The sequence below is a fragment of the Zonotrichia albicollis genome, chromosome 1 (genome assembly GCF_047830755.1).
Source record: "Zonotrichia albicollis isolate bZonAlb1 chromosome 1, bZonAlb1.hap1, whole genome shotgun sequence".
NCBI lineage: Eukaryota > Metazoa > Chordata > Aves > Passeriformes > Passerellidae > Zonotrichia > Zonotrichia albicollis.
In genome coordinates this window covers 120,814,925-120,841,083 of record NC_133819.1, presented here as the reverse complement: position 1 = coordinate 120,841,083, position 26,159 = coordinate 120,814,925, and the positions used below count along the sequence as shown (strand labels likewise).

General features: G+C 37.6%; 1 protein-coding gene and 1 long non-coding RNA gene across 2 annotated transcripts in view; one reads left to right on the top strand and one right to left on the bottom strand.

Moving 5' to 3' along the window:
• The window catches only part of PREX2 (phosphatidylinositol-3,4,5-trisphosphate dependent Rac exchange factor 2), a 171,377-nt gene that overhangs the window by 21,009 nt on the left and 124,209 nt on the right, over positions 1-26,159 (bottom strand). Inside the window, exons 36-38 of the mRNA XM_005479357.4 lie at positions 24,427-24,541; positions 11,462-11,528; positions 9,283-9,473 (exon numbers count right to left, since the gene is read on the bottom strand). Coding sequence (XP_005479414.1) covers positions 9,283-9,473; positions 11,462-11,528; positions 24,427-24,541 — 373 coding nt within the window. The remainder of the gene's footprint in view (positions 1-9,282; positions 9,474-11,461; positions 11,529-24,426; positions 24,542-26,159) is intronic.
• On the top strand, positions 1,323-24,539 carry LOC113458883 (uncharacterized). The gene is made up of 4 exons (XR_012582779.1): positions 1,323-3,828; positions 4,699-5,354; positions 8,300-8,362; positions 17,128-24,539. It is a non-coding gene; the product is annotated as an uncharacterized LOC113458883 (long non-coding RNA).

Sequence of the window (26,159 nt, the reverse complement as noted above, 5' to 3'; positions counted from 1 at the left end):
ATCCTAGAGTAATGCTGGTTTGATACATCTATTTTCTCTTTTAAAAAAACCTTCTTATTCATTAACAGATGTTAAAATCTGTTAAAATTGCATCACAGACTTGATTGCATTTGAATATACTGTTTCATTAGAGGTGGAATTTAATATCACCAGATTTTGTGTTTCTCCTCTGGCGCATAAAAAGTCTGATGAATGGCAGAGTTAAATATAAACTGTAGATTACAGCTTTTGTCCCATGATTAAGAAATAATGTCACTACTTTCTAAATAAAAAAAAAACAATAACACTCAAATAGTGTCATCTTAGTCGAACAGCAGATCAGTGAGATGGCATCTTCTAACAAAACTGATCATATTAATCTTCCATGAGACTATGCTGAAGGGACTCATTTATCTACATACTGGTGCTTTCTCCCAGCTCTTCAAATAGTTTTTTAAATTAGTACATATCCCTTTTCACAAATCAAACTCCCCTAGACACCTGCTGTGAAAGAAAAAATGCACACACAAAACATCAGATGGTAACATGGAAAAGTCATAACTGGAAGTACCTCAGCAATAGGGCTGCCAAGCATGGAGAGATAAAGCAAATGCAAATTTAAACCAATGTAACTTCTAAAATTTTGTTAAACAATATGAAATCTGATTATTCTCCATCTTGTAAAGTTATGATGGCCTGAGCAAAGTTCAGTAACAAGGGCTGTCAGTAAATATGTGCAGTAAGTAATAATCCATTTTTCTCCTGCATTTTAAGAACTGATAAACAGATGGTATTAAAGTTTACAAAGCAATCTGGAAGCAGTTCTGACCTCTGAAAGTATCTGGTCATTTGGATGCAATCAGCCCAGACAAGCCAAACAAGGAAAATATTTGGGGAAAAACCTTCATAACATACTGTTATGGGAAGCATAAAGCCCAAATCCATAGATTTAACAGTGTAAACAGATCAAAATCTGTTCTGACTCCCTCTCTTTTCCTCTCACCTCTTTTTTTTAATGTGAGAAAAACAAAAGACTCAAATTCATCATTTCAGAATTTATGTTGGTTAGAATGACAAATTCCCTGTCTTGACAGATTACAACAGCAAGGCAGAGACATTTGGATTTCCCAGGACAACAGGGCTGAGAATTCCTCATTTCATCCATTTGGTTTCCAAGGAACAGAAGGGGCTGCAGCTGCTCCCAGCTCCTGCCTGCTATCCCCAGTCTCCCATCAGTCATGACACTATTGATGTGAAGATTAAATACAAACTTTAAAACAACTTCTGCATCAAACCACTCTGAACTTGGCTAAAAAAGTAAGACTAAATGATTTTCTATCACCAATAGTCCTTTTTTTTTCCGACTAGATGTGATTTTCACTAAAGGGCTGCAAATCAGCTGGACAGATGCACATCAATCCTGAAAAATGGAGTTGTAAAATACAAATACAGACTGAAATTTTCTGAGAAATTGATTATTTCACAATAGCTTGCCTAATGTCACTGAAAAGGAAAAATAATTTTTTGAGTTTGTGTTCACTACCTACAGAGGTGCCGTGCAGCAAAGTGCATATTTAGGTTACCAGAGCATCCAATTCATTCTCAGGTTTCAATTAGGCTTTAAGCCATTCTACATCCAAAAATGCACCAAAACATCCCTTAGAAAAATGCCCTGAGTAGAAAAGATGAGGTGAAACAAATTGGTTTAGTAGTTACCACAGTCAGAGATGTCAAAATTAATTATGTTCTATGTGAATAGGAAAAAAATATGAAAAGGATGCATGTATGCTTAGTCTAATTAAAAACTAAAGCTTCTCTCAACATGTAATTTGATGCCATTATTGTTATTTTAATTACTTTTCTTCCCATGCATCATGAGCTAATCAGTCCTACATTTGACCACTTTTTACATCAACTATACTACAAGTAATCTTTATTTTCTGCTGTCATTTAAATTAATAAGTATAGAAGGAATATTATTTAAATCAGTGCATAAAGTAATAAAAAACTTAGTGTTAGAGTAAATCACTTTGGGGTAAACTTTTTTGGGCTATTTGTCTATAATTAATAGTGATGGCTGGGTAATATGCATTGATTCTGATGAACAATCTGAAGAAGAAAATAGGCATGATAAAACTAAAAAGGAAGACAAATGTTGTTCAGGACTATAAAAAATGGTTGGACAAAGTATAGGCAGGCCTAATTCTAGATTTTTCCACAAGCTTTAAGATGTTCTCACTGTGGAAATGTGTCTCCATGCAAATAATACTGAAGCTTGCATTCTCTGCACCCATAACTGAAACTTTGCTAAATGGCCTAGCTTTTCAACAGAGGTAAATTTCACCAAACATTAAGTATTGGAGGGAAAATGAGCATGATGAACATACACTAAAGTAAAATACTGTTTTTCACAATTACAGTGAACTCTGCTGGAGTTCAGGACTTAATTTCAGTCCCTTTATGAATCTTTGTGAAGCTGAGTTGTTGCCAGTGTGGAAGGGCCACTATAAAATCAGTGTTGGATGGTACCTGTCCACTGAAGGCCAGTTTAACATACAGAAAGCAATTATTATGCACATGAAGTGTATTAATTCCACTCTGAATAAAAGCCAACACTTCAAAAAGTAACTGTCTGTGGAACACACACCATCACCACATAGAATGGCCATGTGCAGCCTGTGTTAAAGGGATTTTCTGCCTTTTGTCCATTAAGCATCAGCATGCAGGGGTTTCATTCACAAAAGGCACCACTGTGGTTACACAGTTGTGCAAACCTCAGAATAAAGATATCCCAACTCCCTTATCAGGCATACCTCCACTATTCTACAACAGGATAATCAAACCCAGCTCTACCAGATATGTTCACACACCAACTTTCAATAGATGTCTGACTTATTGAAGTGGATGGCACGAACTTATCAAGCCAGAGAATCATTCTTGGGAGGAAAGTATCTATTAGTCATATATCAAATCTACCCTTGGTTACTGAATTTTTTTGTAGGTTAAAAACATATTTTTATCAGGGTTATTTGATTCAATATTAGTACTTTTTAATAATGAAGTATGAAAAACACAGGAAATTATGTTAATATTGTTTTCCTGTAGATTTAAAAATTTTTGTCATCCACTCTATTTCCATAAATAAATGTAAGACTCTACCTCTTTAAAACAGAGAGGCTTTCAAAGAAAAATTAGGAAGAAAAAAAAAGGCACTTCTTTTCACTGAACATCATCTGTCAGTGTTAAAAAACTGCAGGGAGCATCTTTTCACAATCATCTTTCCTGTGAGATCTTAGCACTTCTCATCAGCTGGAAGTGTTGCAAGGAAGCAATTTCATTATTAAATATTCCTTGCTTGATGAGAGAAGAGCATTTCCAAAATTTTGAGCTATTCCATGCCTTTTATTTACTCATTTTCCATCATACTTGCAAAAATAAACTCATCTAAAGGCATCTGAAACCTCAGCTTTGACCATTATCTCTCATTCTGTGCAGAAAGTCTTTCCATTAAAGGCTTCTTCCTCTGTAAGGAGGCAAGTAAATCTGGTAAAAAATTGCAATTTACTTCTTGTCCTGTAATAATTCAAGCTATTCACTTACCTCTCTGCCAAAAATTAAAGCAGATCTGGTTACGTTTTTAATTTCAGATTATTTGAGAGGCCCCATTTTATTTTGATTGTAAAGTAGAAGATTTTTATGAAAAACACCGGTTTCAAAGAACTGGACTGCAGATAAGGCAATTGTGCAGGAACTGAAGCACAAAAAAGAATGATTCCACAGAGCACAGTAATAGCACTGTGTTTCAAACCTGCTACTAAACATCCATAATGTTAAAAGAAGACCAAACAGGTAAAAAGCATACATTGAAATCCATACTAGTAATGACTTAGATCCATCTTTTCTGTCTCACTGCATTTAATGCATTTCTCTGCATTTTCAGATTGCATTTTAAACAGTGTCACAGAATTTAAAACATGCAAGACATCAGTAATACTATAATCCATCCAGCGTTATATATTAGATATACTAGAGATGACAAAGCAAAAACGTACCAGATTGCCTATGAAAGACAAATATAGAGCAAAATAAAACAATTACTGCTGTAGGAACAGCATAGCACTATTTGTGCTAAGCGTCTTGCCTATTCTATTTTAAAACAAATTCTCACATATTTCAAAATTATTTCATTGGTTTTAAGTAGTAACCAGCACAGAATGTAATACCCTATTATCCTAAACCCTAAATTATTCTGCTCTACTATTCTAAATAATACTCTATTATCCCAAATAATTATTTTACACAAAGAGAAGTTTGTTTATGCCTCAGTGGGTATGGTATCATAAAAATATACCAATTATAGACAGACATAACATAACTACTATTTAGAAAATCAAAGAGAATCTTGACTAAATGGGGAGGTAGCAGGACTAAAAGCCCAGTTTGGACCAGATGGCTGGAGAAGGGTATGGATTAGTTTTTCAGTCTGTGCTAACCTGAAAGCAGTCCCATTGATCCCTGAAAGCTTTCTTACTGGGGAGTTTATAGCCTAAATACAGCTGCAAAACTCAAAGGATTTTCTTTGTAGCATGCACTAAATGTAGCATGAACTAAATTCTTAGAGGAAAATTTCTGAATCTAAGAGGAAGAATTCTTATGCTAGAATGCCAAAAATACAAATCCAGGGTACCTATTTTTCACCTTGTTTCATTTGATTCACAGAAAGGCAGCTGGCCATGATGGACAGCTTATGGTGCTACTCTGCTTTGCAATGTGGAAGATGAAGCAGGTTTGGCTGGCTTGCAGGACCACTGCCAGCTACAGGAGACAGCATAATCAACACTTGGCAAAACCTGCCTCATTCCTCAGCCAAGTGTCTGCCAGCCAGAACCCCACTGCTTGAAGGATGGCAACACTAAGGAGAGAATTTCTGCAGGGGAAATTAAAATTCAGAAAAGAAAATAAGACTCTGATTTTTCTGGGTTTCATCAAGATTATAGAAGATTTTTCCCTTGATCCTCCAGGAAATGCAAAAATTTAAATAAACTTGGGATTTGTTTCATTTGGATGCTTTAAATTATTCCTTTGAGCCTGTAAGGCCTATGGTCCCTGAACAGACTTCTGCAGCTGCTGCACCTAATTTCATTTTGGCACAGAAAGAGGCTAGGACATGTCTGTGCAGTGCAGTCTTCCTCTTCTCCCTCAAGCAGGAGTTAGAATCCTGATTCAATAAAATTTAAAAGTGCCTTTCATCACCTGCATTTGTACAGACTGATAGCAACTTCAAACAGAATGAACACAAGCAAAAAATGCAGAATGTTGTTTACAGGGTGACAGCTGGCTGGCAGGCAGAAATATAATTCTGAAAGATAAAAAAGGTAAAATAAAAATGCAAACTATTGATTTCTCAAACTAATTCAGAGCTCTGTTCCTCTTGTTGATCAACAAGGCATGTTCGCTTATGATAATCCAAGGGGAGGTTTGTAGCACTCACACATCACTTAGGACAGTGAAGGTTAAAGGGACTTATTTTTCCCCATCCTTGGTTTTCTGGTGCTCAAAATGTATTTGGAAAGAACTGCTGTCTGAAATAGATATAGGATTGCAGGCTTTAATGTAAATTGGTAAACATATTGTCATAATAAAAATCAAAGAAAAGCAATCACCAGCAATTCAAAATCCCCAGCATTATCTAGGATATAGGGATGAAAGTATGAACTCTGTCAAGCTGTTTTAGCCTAGTGCAGCGTAAAAAGCAATTTAATATGGATCACAGAGAAGTCAGAAACCAAGACACTGCTGATCCAGAGATCAGCAATCACTGTCAAAGCAGACAAAGCTGCTGTTTCATAGTTCTTGGCCTCTTCTGCATTGGACTGTCACCCAGTGCCTCCCTCACAAGCTATCTGGGACTTGCTTCTGGTTAGAAGGAGCAGTGGCAGAACCTCCCCCTGCCCCCTTGTCAATCCATGACACATAAATTCAGAGCACACAGATAGGGCCCTCCAATCAGTTCAGTAAGAGATGAATAAATTGAGTGAGGGAGGGTGTGTGTGTGTGTGTGTGTATATATATATATATAATTCTATTTTAAATTCTATTAAATGTATTTAAACTTTGACAGATTAATGTCTTGCTCAGCTCCCACTCCCCATGAACAAAAGAAAGATGCTGATGAGTAGAGCACCCTGTACTCTTCCAGACTCTCAGACATTCACTCCACTAAAGACTAATCATAGAAACTGAGTTAAAATGAGGCCTTTTAAAAAGAAAGTATGGGGGAGCCTTGCTCCAAGTTGAGCTTCATTTTTAAGCTGGCAACACTGACAAATGAATAGATTTTGAAAATTCAATCTGCAAGAAAAATTCACATCTTTCCCCCATGTGTTCATCCAGTAGCATCTGTAGATAATACCAGTTTTAACTCAATTTAGTATCCGTGGCCTAGTGTTAAAAAACAATCATAAGCCATTGATTTGGGCCTACAAAACGTGAAGTTCTGCAACTGATCACAATCATGGACTCCACAGTATTTAGTTTCAAAGAGCACAGAAAGCCAGATACACTGCTGAGTACAACCAGAGATAAATATCCCCTCTAACTGAAAATCAGTAGCTGGAACTCTAAGGAACTAGCTAACAAGCTAAGGAGCACGATTTTGCAACATTATCTGCCCTGATTAAATACTACTCCAACAAACAGAAGAATTTAGTCTTCAAGATGGCAGGCATAAAGCAAAATCCTCTGTCCATGGGACTTGATGACATGCAGCATCTTACTCTTTCCTCTTGTGTCCTCCTCAGAGGACGTTGTGTTGCTGCAAGACAGTTTCTCTGAGAGCAGCAAGGACAGTAGGTCCACAAAAACACTGCAGAATTTAGCACTAGAAATGCTGGGCACAAAATTCACTGAACAAACCTACCAGCTGGAAATAAAGCAAGCTTTCTATCTGGGCAAAGGCAATTTCAGAATGTCAAAAAACCAAAGCCCACTTAGTACTGGACTCTAGAGATGTGTCCTAGGGAGACCAGAAAGAGAAAACAGCACATGAAGTGACTTCATATGACTCCAAATACTAAGGAAAAACTTCTTCATCCATCCAGTTTGCATCTGCAACAGCAATTTCAGGAAAATGTTATTAAAAAACTTTCTTAGCTTTAACCACTCAGAGGGATTTATTTCCCTTAGAAGAGTGAATTAATCCCTTCTTGTCTCTAAATACATGAGTTTTCTTCTGAATTTCCAGGTACAAACCCCTGAGTACCTATACAATTTCTCAAGTAGCCCATTTATTTTTCCTGGAGGGCCCATCTTGAAATATCTCTGATAATGCCAAGAGTTGGTGTTTCTTTCTCTGAACAGATGGTAGCCACAAAGGCAGTATTAATGCACAAATGAAGTAGCAGTACCAAAACTCAAGTGGACTCACTGTAAAGTAGAACTAGTCATGCTTTAGAGAAAAGTATCTTGCATCTTTATGTAAATAGATGATGATGAATCCTTTAACATCTAGACAGAAACCCACACATAACACTTTAAATCCCATTCCCATGCTCATAATACAGTCTTTAAAACCAATATGGTTTTATGCTTGGTTTTCTAATTTTTTGTGGTTTTAAAATACACTTTTATAGACATTTTAGGAGTTTTTACCTTTGAATTAGCCCTAGTTTTGAGCAGCAATTTGATGATGAATTAATTTTCATCTTAGAATAGCTCATATTCAGATTTAAGCAAACCAGATCTTATTCAGTTGCCAAATAATTCTGAATAATTTATGACGCACATACTACAGGATAATAGTTTATTTGGGTAGTTCTGACTACAGTCTTAAACTATCAGAATTTTTGGCACTAATGTATTGACAAATTCATTAAATGCTGGTCAAACACAGAAGCAGTCTTTTTTCAGCAAAAAAAAACCTTTCAGAATTATGCCTGACGCCTTTTCTGATCACATAAGACATGAAACTGAAAGCAAGACAAAGAGAAAAGCTGTACAGCCTCATGGTCTTCTGAAATACCAGTGTCATGACAGCCCATGCTCCATAGCATTTGCATCTTCCTCTGATATAGTGACTAATGTTACATAGCAGAGCTTTTTCCTGCTATTCCCTAAAATTAAATACAGTATACAGTAAGTTATATACACTTGTATCATTGACAGAGAGTAATACAAATACTGTGTTGCCAACTCTCAAATGGCAAACACTGTCTTCATACAACTTAATTTTTTCGGCTGTATATAAAGCTTTTCCTTTTTTTCATGCCTGATAATCTGCATTGCTTATGTTGCAATTTTTCTTTTCTTCTTCTCTCCTCAGAACTCTTTGGAAGAAAGGATTTTACTTAAAATCAGGAGAAAGTATTGCTCATTCTAACACAAGGTATTGGTAACCATGTCTGCTAAAATAAGGATTGCATAGATCAGAAACTAAGCAGCATTTTTAACATACTGCTACCCCTGATCTACAGTTTGGAACTCTCATGAGAAGAGTATATTTTTAGTATCAGATTATTTGTTATGTTAATTCTTTTGTGATTATTTGTTATGTTAATTCCTTTGTTTGTTGGGAATTTTCTCCCTCTCAAATTTTAGTCTTTACTTTTTTTGGTACAGTGTCCCAAAAAATTGTAATCTCCCCAGATGGAACATAAATATATTGCTGCCTGTGACAAATATGATTAAGTACTAGAGAGTTTTGTGGTGATACTATTGTCATACATATATATATTTGTCTATTAAAATCTCTTAGGGTTGATAACAAAGTTCAGTTGACTATAGGTCAGTCTATTCTTTGGTATTGTATTAAACATATCAACCATCCTTCAGGCTGAACCTCTCATTATCATAAGGTGTACCTACAGAAATGCATGTGTCTTATTTCCTTGAATCAATCATCTTGCTTCCTTGAGTCAAGCTCTACTATTATTCTCTATACCATACAAAGTAAATAAAAATTTCAGCATTTCTTGCCTGTATTAAGAGTTCAATATCATACTTACTATTCATCTAGGTAACATTTCTCTTTCTGCTTTAGCAATTAAGATTTTTGCCTTTTACTGAATTGAATGGGGAACAATTTCATTACAACTGCACAAACCAAAAAAATTGTACTGTCCATTTCTGTCAATCACTGCAAACACATCTCTAGAATTTCCACAAATCTTTCAAGTGCACTGGCTGTTCCGTGTAAGATATTCGATATTTAGTGTAAGATCCATCTCTAAAAAGAGCAGCAGTCTCCAACCTGCAGAGACGGAGTGACTGACTGCCAGAAAAGAAGGGGAAAAGCAATTTTCCTACCGGTGAACGCCGCTGTTGCACATGATGATGTGGCAGGCTCCCAGGCGGCTGCAGAGCTCGGAGGCCACGGAGAGCAGCCCGACGCCCGAGGCGCTGCAGGCGGTGTAGGCGCAGGCGGCCGTGCGCTTGGAGCGGATGAAGGAGCCCACGAGCCGGTACAGCTCATCCAGGCAGTTGAGAGGCCTCATCAGCTGTGAAGGAGGAACAGAGAGGTGTCTGAATATTTGCTCCTCAGAGCACATGAAATACTCTATCAGAGCAGGTCATCAGAGATGCAGAGAGGTAGAACACCAGGTCTGGCTGAGAAAGCCAAATTCCATTACATTAATACCAAACACAGAGTCTTCTGATACATGACACCTTTCTAAAGTTTTTCAGTTCTTCCCATCACTGACTGCTTCCTTCCCAGTCCTGCCTATGGAAGTATTTTTCACTTCAATATATCAATTTACCCATGAATGCTGTATCCATTAATGGACTGGGAAAAGAAGAGAAGCCATGAAGAAGCAACCTACAACTGTACATATAGAGGATACCAAGATACAGATATCAAGACTTGTTAATTGACTTGCTGAGAAAATCATCTTACATTTATGACAACACTGTCCTTTATTTGTTAAATGTCTAGTTCCTAATCCTGACTAACCTCAAAAAATAAAAATTAGCAGATGTGACAAAAACATACTACAAAGCAAAACTGGCTAACTTTGTAGTAAGACTTAAAGTAATCCCAGCATTACTTTACTAAGAATGAATGAAGTAAAGAAGACATCTTTCAAGTGCAAAGCTTGTGTCAGAAGAGAAGCCTTCAAAAGTGGTCTAGCAATGAAAACCCGTATCTCATGGTGCTTTGCGTAAATGAGATGTGCACAACACAAATTTTCAGACCACCTAATTCCAAGTTCCCATTTCTCTTTATTCCAGAAACACTTAAAGATTGCAACAAATCCCCATGCTACTCAAAGAATTAATGTATTGAAAGACAGATTAATTGCCTAAAGACCGTTTTAACTAGTTATAGAAACACCAGCCTCACTTGGTCCTAGTTACTTCATTGAAAAGCATAGATGTCAAGAAAATCAGCTATAAAAATAAAATATTTTAACCTGGGTGCAAACAGATTTAATTTGGTTTACATCCTACTGGATTAACTTGCATCTATCTAATTTATTTTAGCTGGTGTCATCTACTAATGCAAAGCTAAGGACAATGAAGTGCAAGGCACAGCCAAAAGTGGATCATGCACTCACTCTTGGCTTGCTCCAGGTGCAAAATAAATGCATTAGCTTAACCTAGCATCCCTTGGTCAGATGTGGATTATGAGATGCTTTTCTCTTGCCCTTGAACTCTTTGCTGAAATAGATAGGGAACGGGTTTAGGGGCAACAAGCACTTCCCTCACAGCTAAACGTCCCCTGCTGCACCTGTGACTGCCAGGCACGCTGCTGACTCCCCAGGGAAGGAGTGCCAAATGTCCTCCTTCCCCTGGGTGCAGCCCTGCATGGATCCAAGAAACAGGAACCACCAGTCTGTTAAAACCAGGGCTGATACTGACATAAAATTTTAGTCTGACATAGCTCAGCTGATGAGCGCTGTTATTTCTCAAGCCATAGTAGCTCAATCACTTTCACAGGCAAGACCCCAGGAACTTCCTTATTCCCCCTACTGGGGTGCAATACAGGAATTAACTCTTCAATGAGAGAAGAGAGCATTAAATGAATTTTTATAGCCCCTGGGATCTCTCTGCCACAGAGGTTTAAAGACAGATGAAAGCATTTGAAGAAAGCCTAAATAAGAAGATTCAGAAGAAAGTCTTCTGAGCAGGATGCTGAAGCAGTATTTAATTTGGAAAAGCACTTCCAGCATTCAGAACAAAGAATTTCTGCCTGCACCTCACATGCTCCTAGGGCAGTAGCATTGCTCTGAAAGCACAGTGAAAAAAGAAGGTAATGATTCCTCTTCTCAAATACAGATACCCTCCCTGCCACACCTTTTAATCAGAACCACATGGTACCACCTACCCCAAAAAACACAGGGGGGACAAAAGGCTGCAAGAGAGCTCCTCCCTTCCCTGCCCCTCTCCCCCCAGATTTAAACAATTCAATTTGTGATGGAATAAGTCTCAGTAACACAGTGTGTAACATGCAGAGTTTAATTAGGCACTTAACATTTTTATTTACCTTGTCTATATAAGCTGCTTTAGATGTAGAATTTGGAGGCAAGTTTGACTTGTCCAGGTAGAATGCCCTGAAAGAACAAACAGATAGAGTAAGGCAAAAACTAATTGTTTCAAGCCCCGAACAAAATTTCTACAAGGGACTATTCTTCGACAACATCCTAAGGTTGGAGGGCGTTTTACCTTATGGAAAGAGAGGGTCAGGGAGTAATACAATAATCAACAGGCACAATCACTCCTTCTTTTAAAGTAATTAAATAAAAAGCAATAAAATAAAGACCTTTTTATTATTCTGGAGATAAAAATCTGTCCCTCTGCCCTTTGGAAGTACTGTGCAAAATTTTAACATCTAGTCATAGGAAAAAAGAAAAAAGGGGATCTGAAAGTGATTTCCAACAAAACTACCCCTGGAAAAAATGTCTGTGGCATCTGTACAGATTTTAAGAGTGACTTTGGCAAAACTGGCATAGAAGCAGTGCCTGAGCTTCACATTCTACAAGCTTTTTTTATATCTTCTGTATATAAGTGCAGTAACATAAAAGCAGAATATCCAACATGAAACACAGTACTGACAGAGGATACATATACATGTTCATAATATAAAAAGAAACAAAAAAGCAGAAACCCTACAGGGGACAAATTGCATGATACATGTCTTCAATTCAGGAAACCTAGAGGAATTTTTGTTTTAACTTTTCAACTTAAAAGCACATGAATTGCTCACCACAGAGGAGCAATCACTAAGCATCTCATAGGTAAATATCACACGTATCTTTGTGATAACAGGTTTTATTGCCTCTGCAGCAACACTGAAATAAGTCTGTCACTGCCACAGCAGTGAAGCTGGACCAGATGATCTTTAAAGGTTGTCTAACCCAAACCATTCCATGTTTTTCTGATCACAAAACTCATTCTGCTGGTAGTAAAGCTCCTAAAATCTCCTGTGGCAGCTGAAAATAGAAATATTTGGTAGGCCTCCCTACCTACCAGTGAGAACCAGGCAGCAGCCACTAATGCAGAAACTCTGGGCAACATTTAAATGAAACAGAACAAGAGAAACCCAACTGAACTGTGGCACACATAGGGAGCAAAAGAGAGATTCTCCAGTGACAGCCTCAAGGTATATCACTGAGATCTATCTCCACTGTGTGAGCCCAGGCACAGACCTGACTGAAGGCCACAAGTGAGCCACAACCCAGGCTGGAACTAAGGAGTTTGTCAGCCAAATTTCAGTTGCTCTATAGTATGAAAAAAAAATTTAACATTGAAAAAAATTGTCGTCTTGCATCCTAGCTCTCAAACAAGAAGATCAGCTGGATCCCCCAGTCATTAAAGCACTGACTCATGTAGTACACAAGCCTAAAAATTGCTCCACCTCTTATTTTATTATTTCATCTAGGAGAGGAGTTACATTGCTGCACACTTCCTGGGCAGGGGTGCAGAATGCAGATCTGAATACCTGTTACTCTTCAATAATCTGGCATAATTTACTTGATTAAATAAACTCATCTTTTATTTGTTTGTTGTTTGTAGTTTTGAAAAACAAATCCTCCCAAATTTAAGGTTTGAATTCCCTCAGAAAGCACAGCGAAGATAATCTAGTGCTGTTATTCCATTAAGCCTGTTGCATGATCTGCAATGCACTCTGTGTCAAAGGAAGCTGGACATTGAAAGGAAAAGAGGTTTGTAGAGAAAATTACTCATAAATCACTTTGAGTGGCCACAGCACATAAAAGCTACCTCAGCAGCAGCAGACCAACCTTTTTTCTTTGTTAGCAAAGCTACAAAACAAAGCCTCATGCTGCTCTCCCCTGAACATTATCAGACTGAAAGCCTATACTGCCTTTTCCTGCCATACAATAGGAAAATCTGCTTCATTCAGAGACTGTTCAGCAATCCCATCTCTTTGGACTGTTATTCCAGCAAATTCATCTGCATTAAATAAAACCAGAAACCAAATATGGAACAGAACACTAATTAAAGGAGTACATGGAAAATAATTAACTCAAGAGTATAAAATGAAGCAACGCGGACACTGGAATGGAATATGCGGTTATAGAAATTACTCCATTAATTCAGGCAATTATTCACTTACCTAAAAAAACCCAAACAAAAAATCAACTTTACACAACATTCATTTAAAATATAAAAATATCCTGTTACAAGTGAAACTATTCCTTCCCCATCAGATAACACTCCCAGATGTTTCTCGAGTGCTTTATTTTTATTGCTTTTCATAAAAACTGTCTTCAGTATTTTACAGAACATGACAACCTGTGGACAGCATATAAATTTCCAAAGCACTTCGCTTAATTACTAAATGCTTGTTAAGGTCCTTAATCACATTTTATGGGAAAAGTTAATGGCAATCTTGGCATGGTGCCCAATTTGGCCAGTATTTTCTAATCCATTTGAAATGAACCAGAATGAAATCATAGTTCTTTGTCTCCAAATGTGATGTTAGTTTAGCTTTTAAAGCCTTGCAATTTCTCTAAGATCCAGCAGAAAAGCCTTCCTTTAAAAAAAAGAAAAGGTAGATAATCCAATACACAATAAATCTACTGAGGATTTTTGCTGTGTTTGACTTTTGTTAGATATCCCCTACGCAGCAATGTCAAATAAGAGGGACAAGTATCTCAGGGAAAACTAACACCAGGATAAGGTAACAAACATCTTAGGGTTCAAAAAGTAAAATCTCTCACAAGATAAAGGCTTTCCCAAGATATCTTCCCGCAACCTGAGTACAAAGGAAATGCAGAAGTACAGATGTTTGCTTAGTGATGCATTTTACAGGGTACCCTCCAAAGCTGACACAGACATGTATAATGTCCTGAAAATTGAAATTTCAGGCAAATAGAAGCCTAAGAAGGTTTCAGACCTGCAGAGACACGCATTCCTGAGTAACTTGGAACAGAAAGATAATTCAAGCAAATCCAAGTGTTTAGTCTTATTCTCAATTTCTTGTGCCAGTAAGTCCACAGCGTTATTGTAGGTATTGCTCATCTTTTTTAAAAAAGAAGGATAGTAAAAAAATAATTGAAGAGGAGTAGGTAACTGGGTTATGGCATTAAATACCACCGAGTTTTTGGTTCTGCTCTAAAAAGGGTAAGCTTTGATGTTATAGCACAGAAGAATTTAGCATTTTATTTCCAGAACCTGTGTGGCAAACATACAAATTAGTTCCTACTGTCCTTAACAGAAGCATGGAAATGTATCTCAATTCTACTAGATTTTTTTATCCCTGAGTCACAAGATATTAAAGAGCATCCAGAAAAGCACAGTCAGCAATCTGAGAATGGATGCATCAGAACAGAGACGTGGAGTAGGGAAGTATGGGAATCTTTAATTATTTTCTTCAACTCGAATTAAAAAGCACAGATTTATGACACAGATAAACAGTATCTCTGTATTTCTGCATCTATGTGCACACAGAGAATCGTTATTAAAGAAATACAAAAGTATTTCTTTAATAACAATTTAATAACACTGTTCTGCCATCTAGCTTTTAACTACACAGGTGAGAGTGTGTACAACATGCTTATGTATATATGTGTGTGTATATAAATTAATACATATACATTTGTAAATACATTTATATACCTCTAATATATATGTAAAAATTCCATTTTTTCTGTAGTAAATGTGTCCATTTTCTGTTATAGCAAATGTTTTCATGTATTCTCACCACTAAATGGCAAATCTCAGTAAATGGTAGATTACCAAGTAGAATTACCTTCCCAACCAATGCTTAGACTCAGCAATTTTAAACCAAGTCTCCTAGCATCTGTCAGCGATACAATCCTATGTACAGCATCACCAGCATCCTTAGCAGTTACAGAAAGTTTTAATTTTAACAACTAAAAAGCTTTGTGAAAGTACCATGATATTAAATTGTCAAAGAGCATATACAGCAATATTTTGACCTCTCACAACTATTGTGAAAACTGAAGTACAGAACAGATAACGTTAGTACCATGTGGCTTTAGTGCCATGTAACTTGTATTTCATGAGTAAGCATGTCAGTAAGCCCTACCCTTGTACTTGTCACTGGTGAGGCTACACCTCCAATCCTGTGCTCAGAGTGAGGGCTTTTGGGGCCCTCACTACGAGAAAGACCCCGAGAGGCTGGACTGGGCAATGAAGATGGAGAAAAACCTGGGGCACAAGTCATACAAAGAGCAACTGAAAGGTGGGGTGGTTTAGCCTGAAGAAAAGGAGGCTCAGGGGAGACCTTATTGTTCTTCTTGTAGTGAGGTGGGGTTGGCCTCTTCTCCCACACAGCAAGTGACAGAACAAGAGGAAATGGTCTCAATTTGTGCTAGGGAAGGATTGGATTGGTTATTAGGAAAAGCTAGGACAGTTTGCCCAGGGACATGGTTGAGTCACTATCCCTGGAGGTACTCAAAAGATGTGTAGATATGGCACTCAAGGATGTGGTTTAGTAGTGGACTTGGCAGTGCTGGGTTAACAGTTGGACTCAGAGGTCTTTTCCAAACCTAAATAATTCTTTGATTCCTGGCACAACCCCATCACAAAGTGGCAAACCAGCTTTTGTCAGTCCCTACTGATGTCATGGTTTAGGAATTGTATTCTCCAGTTTAGCCTTTCCTCTGAAACCACTCCAAGCCATGCACCATCTTTCGCTCCCCCTTCCTCTGCATCAGGCTGGAGAGGAGAATTGGAGTCACAAAAGGTAAAGGTCACAGGCTGAGACAAGAACAATTTACTAGAAACAGCAGTGGGGCAAGAAAACAAACAGTAAGAGCAACAACATTAATAACAAAAGTGTACAAAATGGTCACACAAAAATGGTCTCTGTGGAGCCCACAATCCTACCACAGCCATGACCCCCCCATGCTCCCCCTGGCTCAGGACCAGCACCACATTTACTCCATGAGAAGGAACCTCTTCTCCTTGGAAGAGACTCCCCCTGCTCCTGGCAATGATGGAGGGTGGTCTAGAACAATCTCCAGGTCCTAGCCATGTCCCTCCTGGCTGCTGCAGAAATTAACCCTGTCCTGGCTGGGAACAGGACAACTATTATTTCCCTCTACTGTGGGAAATAGTGCAGGCTTTGGTGAAGGAGATGTGATTGTATGGTGAGGCAAGAAATATACATAGAGGAGAGAAAAATTAATCAGATTTAATAATGCATTTAAATACTTACAAGTGGGGAGGGGTATAAGGAAAATTTCAAGAAATGAAATTTAAGGACTTCCTTGGCAAACATCTGCTTTAGTGGATTAGACTGGGAGTACAGGAGGGACACAAACTCTCAGCTCTTGAAAACCAAATTCCCAAGAAACTAGACACTTAAACTGAGGGGAGGAATCTTCGTATCCTCATTTTCTTTCAAGACTGCAGTATCTGGATAAACTACTGGTCTCCCAGCAATTTAAACTATCTTCAACCTATGAGTAAGGTATATTGAGCAACTGGCACTAGAATGAGCACAAGTATCTGAGGTAGAAACAGAGGAGGATGCTTGCAAAGCAACAGTCCTGCTATCAAAGCAGGCCTTTCACAGCCCTGCTCTTAAACCTTTGTAAACACAAGAGCAGGGGATTACATAAATGTGAGCATAGAAATGTGAACACAGAAAGTCATGGATGACCAAAAAATGGGAAAAAAGGTCAAAGTAACACTGCCTACTTTTCACCTGTTTTCCAGAATTTAGTCTCCAGTGTCTCTACCTACATCCAAGGGCACTTGAAACCATCCTATTTGTGATGTGAAATGGAAGATCTTCAACCACAGACCAGTTACAGGTGCCCTCCTGCTTCTCCCATCACAGTCAAAACAGCCAAATCCACACTGAACCAAATAATGCCAAGTAATTGCTTCCACGTTTTTCTTTCAGACAATGGATGTCTCCTTTTTTGCTCTGGATATTCCAGACATGGAATACACTGTTTAAAGAGACAACATGCCAAATATTCATCATGTGGCTGGGTTTCGACTACTGCAGGCTTGGATTCCTATCAGTGACCAGGAGTGAAAGAAAAGGTTCCTGACCACTGCAGATCCACATTCTCTGTGCTTGCAGCAGTTAAGGAAAGCAGGATGAACCTGATGTCCACCTCACTGAGCAAAGAGTCAGTACATATAATCTACCAAGACTCCTAACTTTCAATTACAGAACACTATTGATAATAAATACTGATCCTATTCTGTCTAAAGAAACAATTAATTTACATTCAGAGAATGAGCACAGCATGGAAAAAGAAAAAAAAATCCCAAAGCTAAATTCAAGCCATCTGGCAATATTTTTTAGACCAGCTAGACAAATTTCATTTACTTTTCCCAGGATCTCTCTATTCTCTCTGGTCTTGCTTCACTTACATGCAATGAATCTTAATTTCTGTTTCATGTAAAGAACTTCTTACTAAGTTCATCAGGAGACAAACTTAGATATTATTTCTTTGTTATATCTTTCAGAGTGAATGTTTAATTTTCAATCAAAGACTCTGCATTTAGAGTTATGTCACAAATTTCGAGACATTTGAACCACATCTTAAAAATCTAAGAATCATTAGATTTCCAGTGTTTATAGTCATAGGAAATACATGATAAATTTGCCTATGTAGTATTGCAGTCCAGCTTTACTGCTGCTGTTTTGAGCACAAAGCTGTGTATCAAATAGGTAGTGTTGAATGCCAGGAAGCGTTTTTTCTATGTCATTTAGAAACATCTCACTGTAACAAAAAGAAAATATTATCACAGAATCGCTCTCTGACACCCGTAAGTCTCCTCACATCACTCTTCTGAACTTGATGGCAATGACAGAAACTGATAGTTGCTCATTAACATGTCCCTCACTGAGCAGAACAGACATGAAGGAAGGACCCACCACAGGATAAGAGTAGCACAAGGACAAGCAAGATAAGCTTCTTGACCACCTGAGCATTTGCTTTGGAAAAGCTCTCCACTGGAAATAGTGGGGCAAGGAGTCTGTCATCCTTAAGGTGGAATTTAACGTATTTCCTACAGGAATTGATACACGATCTAGCCTTTTTGATAATGCAGGTATTGCCTAGAGGCTTCATCATTTTGTTTCAGAGACAAACAAGTTCTTTCTTTCACAGTAATTAACTACCTTTAAGTGGATACATCCTTTATGTCATTGTAACTCATTTACAGCAAAGCAACTATTAGAGAATTTTAGTTCAGCCTGAAGCCATGAGTGCCATCATATCTATTTTCTGCCTTGACTAAATTATACAGGATACAGAAAGCATCATCCTGCCAAGAAGCCTGCAGCTTGAGAGGCTATTGTGCATTTATACATGCGTGTATAAATAAAAAAGATGTTACATTCCTGAGATTTTGTTCCATGTTTGCAGATATTTTAGAGGCAGAAATGGTTTCCTTTTCTTATCTTTCTGAAAATCAAAAGAAACAAGAAACCCCAACAACATGAAAACCTCCTGAATTGTAACATTCCTGAATAAAGAATTCAATTAAATTTGCCATTGCTCTGTGGAGGATTACTTATGTCATAAAATAAATACAGGAGGCTTCAGACAGAAAAATTGTTTGGAGTTACAGTGTAAACGAAACTCTTTAAAATGACAAATATTACTTTCAGTGTAATCAGATGTTCAATGTAATGAGGGTAGTTAGCTAAATCATTTGTCGTTAGATTCACTGATTATAATTGCTTCCTTAGCATAACAGACTTGCATTTACCTCCCAAAATGATATCCAAGAAAGCAGCAACATAGGGAGAAAAACCCAACAAAAAAAAAATCAAGAAAACTCAAACAAAATCCACTTTTTTCCTCCCCTTTACTGCTTGCTTTAATTTTTCTTCTATTATGGCTGTACATCAGAGTACAGAAGTAGCTGCCAATAAGCCTGGACACAGCTGACTTCAAAGAATAGTTCCAAATCACACAGAATGGTAGGCAGGAAGGAAGGAACATTTTTTCCAGACTTTCTTTCTCTATTGATGCACAGGCGAGTTAATTGCTATCCAGTGGTAATTAACACCCACACCAGTGGTGGGGATGTGCAGCAGCCCTCAGCTGTCTTTCCCACAGCATGATCCTATCTTTGGAGTAAAGAACTGGGTCATCACATAATCAGGGGTGTCACAAAGAAAGTGCCATGCTGAGGATAAGAGAAAATTAATGGAAAAGCAGAACTCTCCTGACCTCACCTTCATCTATTATTTTTCTCATTTCCTCTGTACATTCCCAATCCTGGCCACCATAACATCAGAAAACAAAATTTGAAGGGGTTTAGATATCTAAATAGGAGCATACATTTCTGAAGAAGCATTAAAATTGTTCATCTATCTAAAACCCATTAATTTCTCTAATTTCTTATTAGCTAAAAATGATCTGCATAGACAGTTTTGGAATCCAAGCACGTCTATTGATGTGCAGTTTTCAGCACCTATAGACCACTGTCAGCAATGAAAGCAAAGCACACTGCAGAGGCACAGAAGCTGGAAGCAGGCTTGGTACAGCCACAGCCCTGCACCCTGCTGAATGACCTGTGCCCTGAACATCCTCTCTGCCTTTGTGATGCATCCCCTACGTGCACAGATGTATCCAGGAAAAAAACTCCTATAGCACAAATGTGCTTGGGCTTTTCTGATTAAGCAGCTAACCAGAAGCACCTGTAGAAAACTGCATTTTAATAGAATGTCATAGGAGGGACACCTTTTACCCAGAATGAGAATTCACCCTACAAAAAAACCTAAAAAAACTATCACCACCAGCAAAAAAAAAAATTAATCTGATAAAATGTCAAACAGAGGAAGGAAGACCGAAAGAGCAAGTTTTTTTTTTCCTACTGCACACTCGAATTCCCATTCTGGGCCAGCAAATCCAAACCTATAGTAACTTGGACAAACATTACAAAAGTTTTCATTCTGACACTGAAAGTCCATTTTCAAAAATGGCTTACTTTTTGCAGGAAGCAAACCCCAAACCCTATTTCTCTAAGGATAAAAACTGTTTTCATATCCAAGTAAATGTTTTACTTGGAAGTCATAGTTCAGTCCAAAGACTGTCTGAGCTATGGCCATGCAGCTAACCTGTCTGTCAGGGTCTGCCCCAGCTTCCAACAGGCTTGCATCACAACCAGTCTGACCATCACAGCACAGACCATAAGATTTATTTCTATTCAATGCAGTAAGGGCTAGCATACTGAACCCTGCTGCAGGAAATAGACCTCTATCAGTTATAAAGACCATATTCAAAGGACAGAATGTATTTTAAACAAATAATGCTTAAATTGTAATTTTGAAGCATTACTGCTTTAAGTTTACCCTCATGTTTTTACAATTACATGGCTCAAGACTTGCAAGACAATATTTAAATCAACCAAGCAGTCTGAGTAAATATAGTGCATTTGTGAGATTTTGTTATTCCTACTGGCATTTGTAATAGTTACACATTTGAATACCATTGTGTCCTGCACTGTTGAAGCAAAATAATGTCTGGTATCTGTAACAGCAAAAGGATTGATTCAGGATGAGAAAAGCCTGATTGAAAGTCAAGGAGTACCAAAGGAGGAAGATGGGGACAAGTAGAAGGAGGAAGGAGAACACAGAAAGATCTCATTTAACACTGACCTCCATAGTGATCAGATACACAGGCTCTTTTCAGTCTGCTGCTAAATTAGAAGACAACTGCTGAGCTATCAAACCCAAAGTAATAAAGATCTTGAAAATCTCTGCTGACCTAATTACTTTCACTTGGATGTACTGAATGTTCCTGATTAGCAAACAATTTGATCAGGTTCAAGTTACATTGCTGGCAACTACTAGCATCAGCCCAGTTCTCAAACAGAATTTGAACACAACTTTATTTTCCTTGCCAGTGTCACAGAAACATAATTGGTGAACTATAAATATAAGTGCAATTTGAAAAAAAAAATCCAGCATGATTAAGAATAATTGTGGGTTAGATGCTGAAAATTTCTCAGCAGATTGAAATCTCATAAACTAGATATTGGTTGCTTTGTTGATTTTCTCTAAATAACATTTTTATTTCAATGAAGCACTTCCCACATAGCAGGCATAGAGGATGTTGCCTCAGGAATTGTATAAGAACTTGACTTGAGCTTGTCTTAGAACAAAAGTTCCCTTATTTTACTAATAATATTCAAAATGGGGTTAATTCCATTCCAAAAGATGGAGGAACATTTCCTCCATTCCACATAAGCGTGAAATTCTATAACCAATTTTCAACTGTCTTTCATGCATTCTCATAAAAATGATGATCTTATCAATGACTATTTCATAGCTGAGGTAGTATTTGAAAAAGCCCCAAAGCAAGAACCATGAAAGACAGAAGCTTTTTTAATGATGTTCAAATCAGTGTCAAGGAGGACAAGTTTGCACCTGGATTTATTGCATCAGTTCTGATACTGTAGAAAAGCTGGTCAGAGTTCCAGAGTTATGAATGACCTCTGCAATAAAAGCAAAGGTTCAGCTTCTTGACTTAATGGCTATCCATCCTTCCTGAAATCCACTAAAAATTCCCTAATATATCTTTTGATTCATTCAAATAAATAACCTGTATATTAATCCTTTTAAAGCACATATCAGTATGAAATCAATTACCCAAAAATATTCTATGTACTAAAAGTTAAAGAAGACTTTACTACAAGAAATTAAGAGGTAGCTGAGCAAAAATGCTACTCATTTTTTAATTTACTCTCCTGCTTGTGTACATACCAAGCTAGGTCAACATCTCTGTTTGCAGCTGGGACCACACACAACCAAGGGGTCTCTTTTATTTCAAATATTTCTGGAACATTATTAACTCAATGCATCAGGAATAAGAGAAGTTGAAATTGTTTCCTGAGTTCTCATCAAGGGATGCCTGGGCTGCAGTGTCACTGCCAAACATTGCTTTCTTTCCCACTAGTCCCACACTTTTTCTTCTCCCACACTTTTTCCATTGCCATTGCTCCCACTTGCATTTTGGCTGCTGTAGTGATGGAGAGATTATAAAATGATCATCAGATGGTCATCAAACAAGCAAGGAGCACATTCCTTTTCTATGGAGAAAGAACAGCTTCAGGGTTCTGTCTTAGATGACTTATTTTATTATTGATTAAGAGGTACTGCATGGAGGATTTCTTCCACGTGAAGTATTATTGCACTTGAGTATATTTCTAGGGAATATTTAATTTCCTTTTTTTGTTTTTCTTTAGAGCAATTATCCAAATGTTAATATCTTTTGCTGCTGTAGTTACTTCATTAGATTCTCCTGGCCAAACACCTACACAGGCTAGCAAATAGCAGAACAAGAATGAAGCATCTGCTTTTCTGTTTTTCCTCTTCACATTTTGTCAGTTATTTCCTGAAGCTGTTTGTGCTGCACTTAAGAAATGGGTAGAGTTCACCAGAAAGCAAACAAATCAATTACTGAATGTTCTAGTCAGACATTAGAGAACTGAAAAAAACATAAATTCTTTTCCTGTTCTTCTGCCTGGGCAGAGATACCCATGGTAATTTTTGTTAATGACAAGTTTTTCATGGTAACTTCTTATGAAACTAGGCCTTGAAGCTTAGCAACTCATCAGAGCTGTGAGTCACAACACTGTAAAGAGGAATGTGCCTCATTATAGCCACAGCATGAATGAAGGACATAACTCATGAGGTAAGCAAGGTCAAGGAACATTAGAGCATAGAGTCAGGAAGAATTTATTTCAAGGATTTTCATGGGAGGTTAAATTGGTCCTATTCATAGAAAAAAACAACACAAAACGTCTTGCCTTGTCTAACTGATAGATTCTCTTTCCAAAACTAGCTGATTTCATCTAGGCCAAATACTGGCATGACCAAAGTTCTCTGTAAAACTGTTTTATAACATAAACCTATTTTTTCCCCAATAGGAAGTGTGAATACAAGAAGATGGAAAACAGACTAAAGGAATACATTTATGATTGACATACAAATGCAGACAGAGATGTCACACAGAAAAATCAAATATACCATACCTACTGAATGAAATTGGCTTTAAAATCACTTTTGCTATAGCAGTACTTAGATTAAAACAGAATCTAGAAATCCCACTGCTTTAATAAGAAATAAGATAAATGATATTGCAAAGTCCATGAAGAAAACCCTCCAGAGAGAACCAACAGGTAAAGGAATTGCAAAGAGATCCTCATTTATCTTCTTCACCCTTCTCCATTGTCCTTGAGCTTTTTTTAACTCCTGTTCTCTGCTGCCTTTATAAACTGCCTAATCGTCCTGGTGAAATGACATTTCCATCCAATTCAAGAATTTTAGAAGTGAATAGATGTGGTTTTACCACAGCCCTTTGCACTCTTCAACTCATGTGGCAAGTAAGAATACTTAAACAGGTGTTTTGCACAGTCACAGTGAGACACAAGAGTCATCTATGTACCCATTTTCCTTACTTTACTTCATAACTAACAGATTATTTTGTGCAATAGAAATTCTGTCTTAATGGAACTCCTTAATGAAATATGTACCACAACACACAGCTGCATAATTTCTACATACACTGGCAAGTATGCACTCTGTAATCCATAGCCATTGCTGATGCAGGCATCCAAATATGTCTGTATTCCCATTAGTATGGTGTGGTGTGGGGAGAAAGAGCAGGAAAAGACCATTATTTTTCAAGTCCTATTCTGTAGAAATTAGGTAAATACAGTCTATAAAACCAGATCATAATGTGTAGCAATTCTGATACTCCACTTGTGATCAAGGAGACCTTTCCTCTTCTATATTCATTATTACAACAACCTCGAGGCAATTACAGCTAAAACTTTCAGGATAAAAAAATTTTTGTAAAAGTAGCTAAACAGTACAGAAATCAAAAAAGTCAGAATCATGGATCTTGGATCTTATTCAATTGTGAACCCAAAGCCAATCACCATACAACAGATTTCAGTTTAAAGCTGTGTCACAGAAACTGAGTTGAAAAACAGAACTCTATAAGCTAATTCCAGGAACGTTGTTTTATTACCCACCGTAGCTTCTGGTTATACTGCTTGACTTTTTCTAGTGAGGCAGCATTAATCTGAGCTTGAAATTCTTCCACTGAGACACTGTCCCTGTAATAGTATCCTTCCATGCTCTCCAATGCTGTGAAAAGAAAAAGGAGAGTGGAAAAGAGAGAGATCAGTATTAAATATTTAATAATTGCCTTCTTTGTAGTTTTGTTCACCCACAAGTGAATTACTTTTTAACCCTGAGGCTGTGACCCTACTTTGAATCACTGAGCTGTTTCCATATGTCATCAAATTCATACAGATCTCTCTTAAAAATTTCATTTACAAGAAAAATTATATTTCTTGCCCTGTGGAAAATATAAGAGAGAGCACTAATTTGAGTTCCTTTGCTTTAATTAAAGTACTCCTGCCTTTTGAATGCAAATGTGAGGTTTGATTCTGATACATCCTGGAAGAAAACAGTAGAATGAGCTGGGGTAGTGGAAATAAAGGATCAATGTAACTCCTTAACACAGGGAGACCTAATAACTTCTCATGAAGCCTGATTTTGGGAGATGTGGAGCACCTCAGAGGCCTGGGACTCATTACCTAAGGGTTCCTCCAGTTATAGTCACTGATAATGTGAAAAATTTCTTCTAGATCAAGTAAAGCAAATTTTTCTGGATCTCTGAAAATTACCTAGAAGCTCCTTTTCAAGGTAAGTAAAGTCAAATACTTGTCTGTGTCCACTAAACCAAGGATGAATATTGCTACAATAACTCAGGAACTAAACAGAAACTTCAATGAAAGGATTCTCATGAAAATTAGGACTGAAAATATTAAGATCTTCATATTAAGAGGTCAACCACATTAAAACATAGACCTCAAATCTTGGTGAAATATGATTTTTTTTTTTTTTTTTTTTTTTTTTTTTTTTTTTTTTTGTGGAGGAGCATTAAGGGCTTCACAATTGGGAACATTGCCACTTTAGAAATCCAAACACATTCTAAGAACTCATCACCCCATCAGAAAATGCAAGCCATAAGCAGAGTTTTCATGGAAACATGCTGCTGCCTTACAGCTTCAGCTGCACACAGAATATTAATTCTGCTTGTATTGCTTAATATGACCAGTTAATAAATAATTCATTCATTGTGAAAGAACATGCAAATTGCACTCCCCTTCTGTGCTTTCACAGTTTGTAATTCTACTTCTGTGCAAAAAATATTAAGTTTCAACAGTCAGACTTGATTCTTCTTTGGTTCTAAGTCACACCAGAACGCTCAAACAAAAATATCCACTGAACTCAATTTATAACAGCATGTTAACACGAACAGAATTGATAATCCCTACTGCTTATTTCACTGGCATGAAGTTGGTTTTATTCAATTAGATTATCCAGCCGGGAAACTCAGTCATCTGTGAGGCCTGGCAGGAGCACAGAGCTCTCAGAGTTCTGCCTCTGTGGGGCCACGCTCACAGGTGCAGCTTTGTCCCTGCCCTCTCTGCAGGATTCAACGTTTTTCTACCCAGTACATTACAAATTTCTTTTGTAAGGAAGCTCTCCTTACAAAAACGTTTTCTATGGCAGGCTTTAATCCAGGATAGGATATTATGGTGTGAAGACATAGAATTGGGAAAGCAACCTGGAAGAATGGGTGGAATCAGCGGCTAATAGGGCCTGGTCTGCCCAGGGGCCCACTACTGTGCAGCCTGAGCATGGCATCACAGGTATCTCTGTTGTTCAGTGCCTTTATCACCAGCATGGAAGA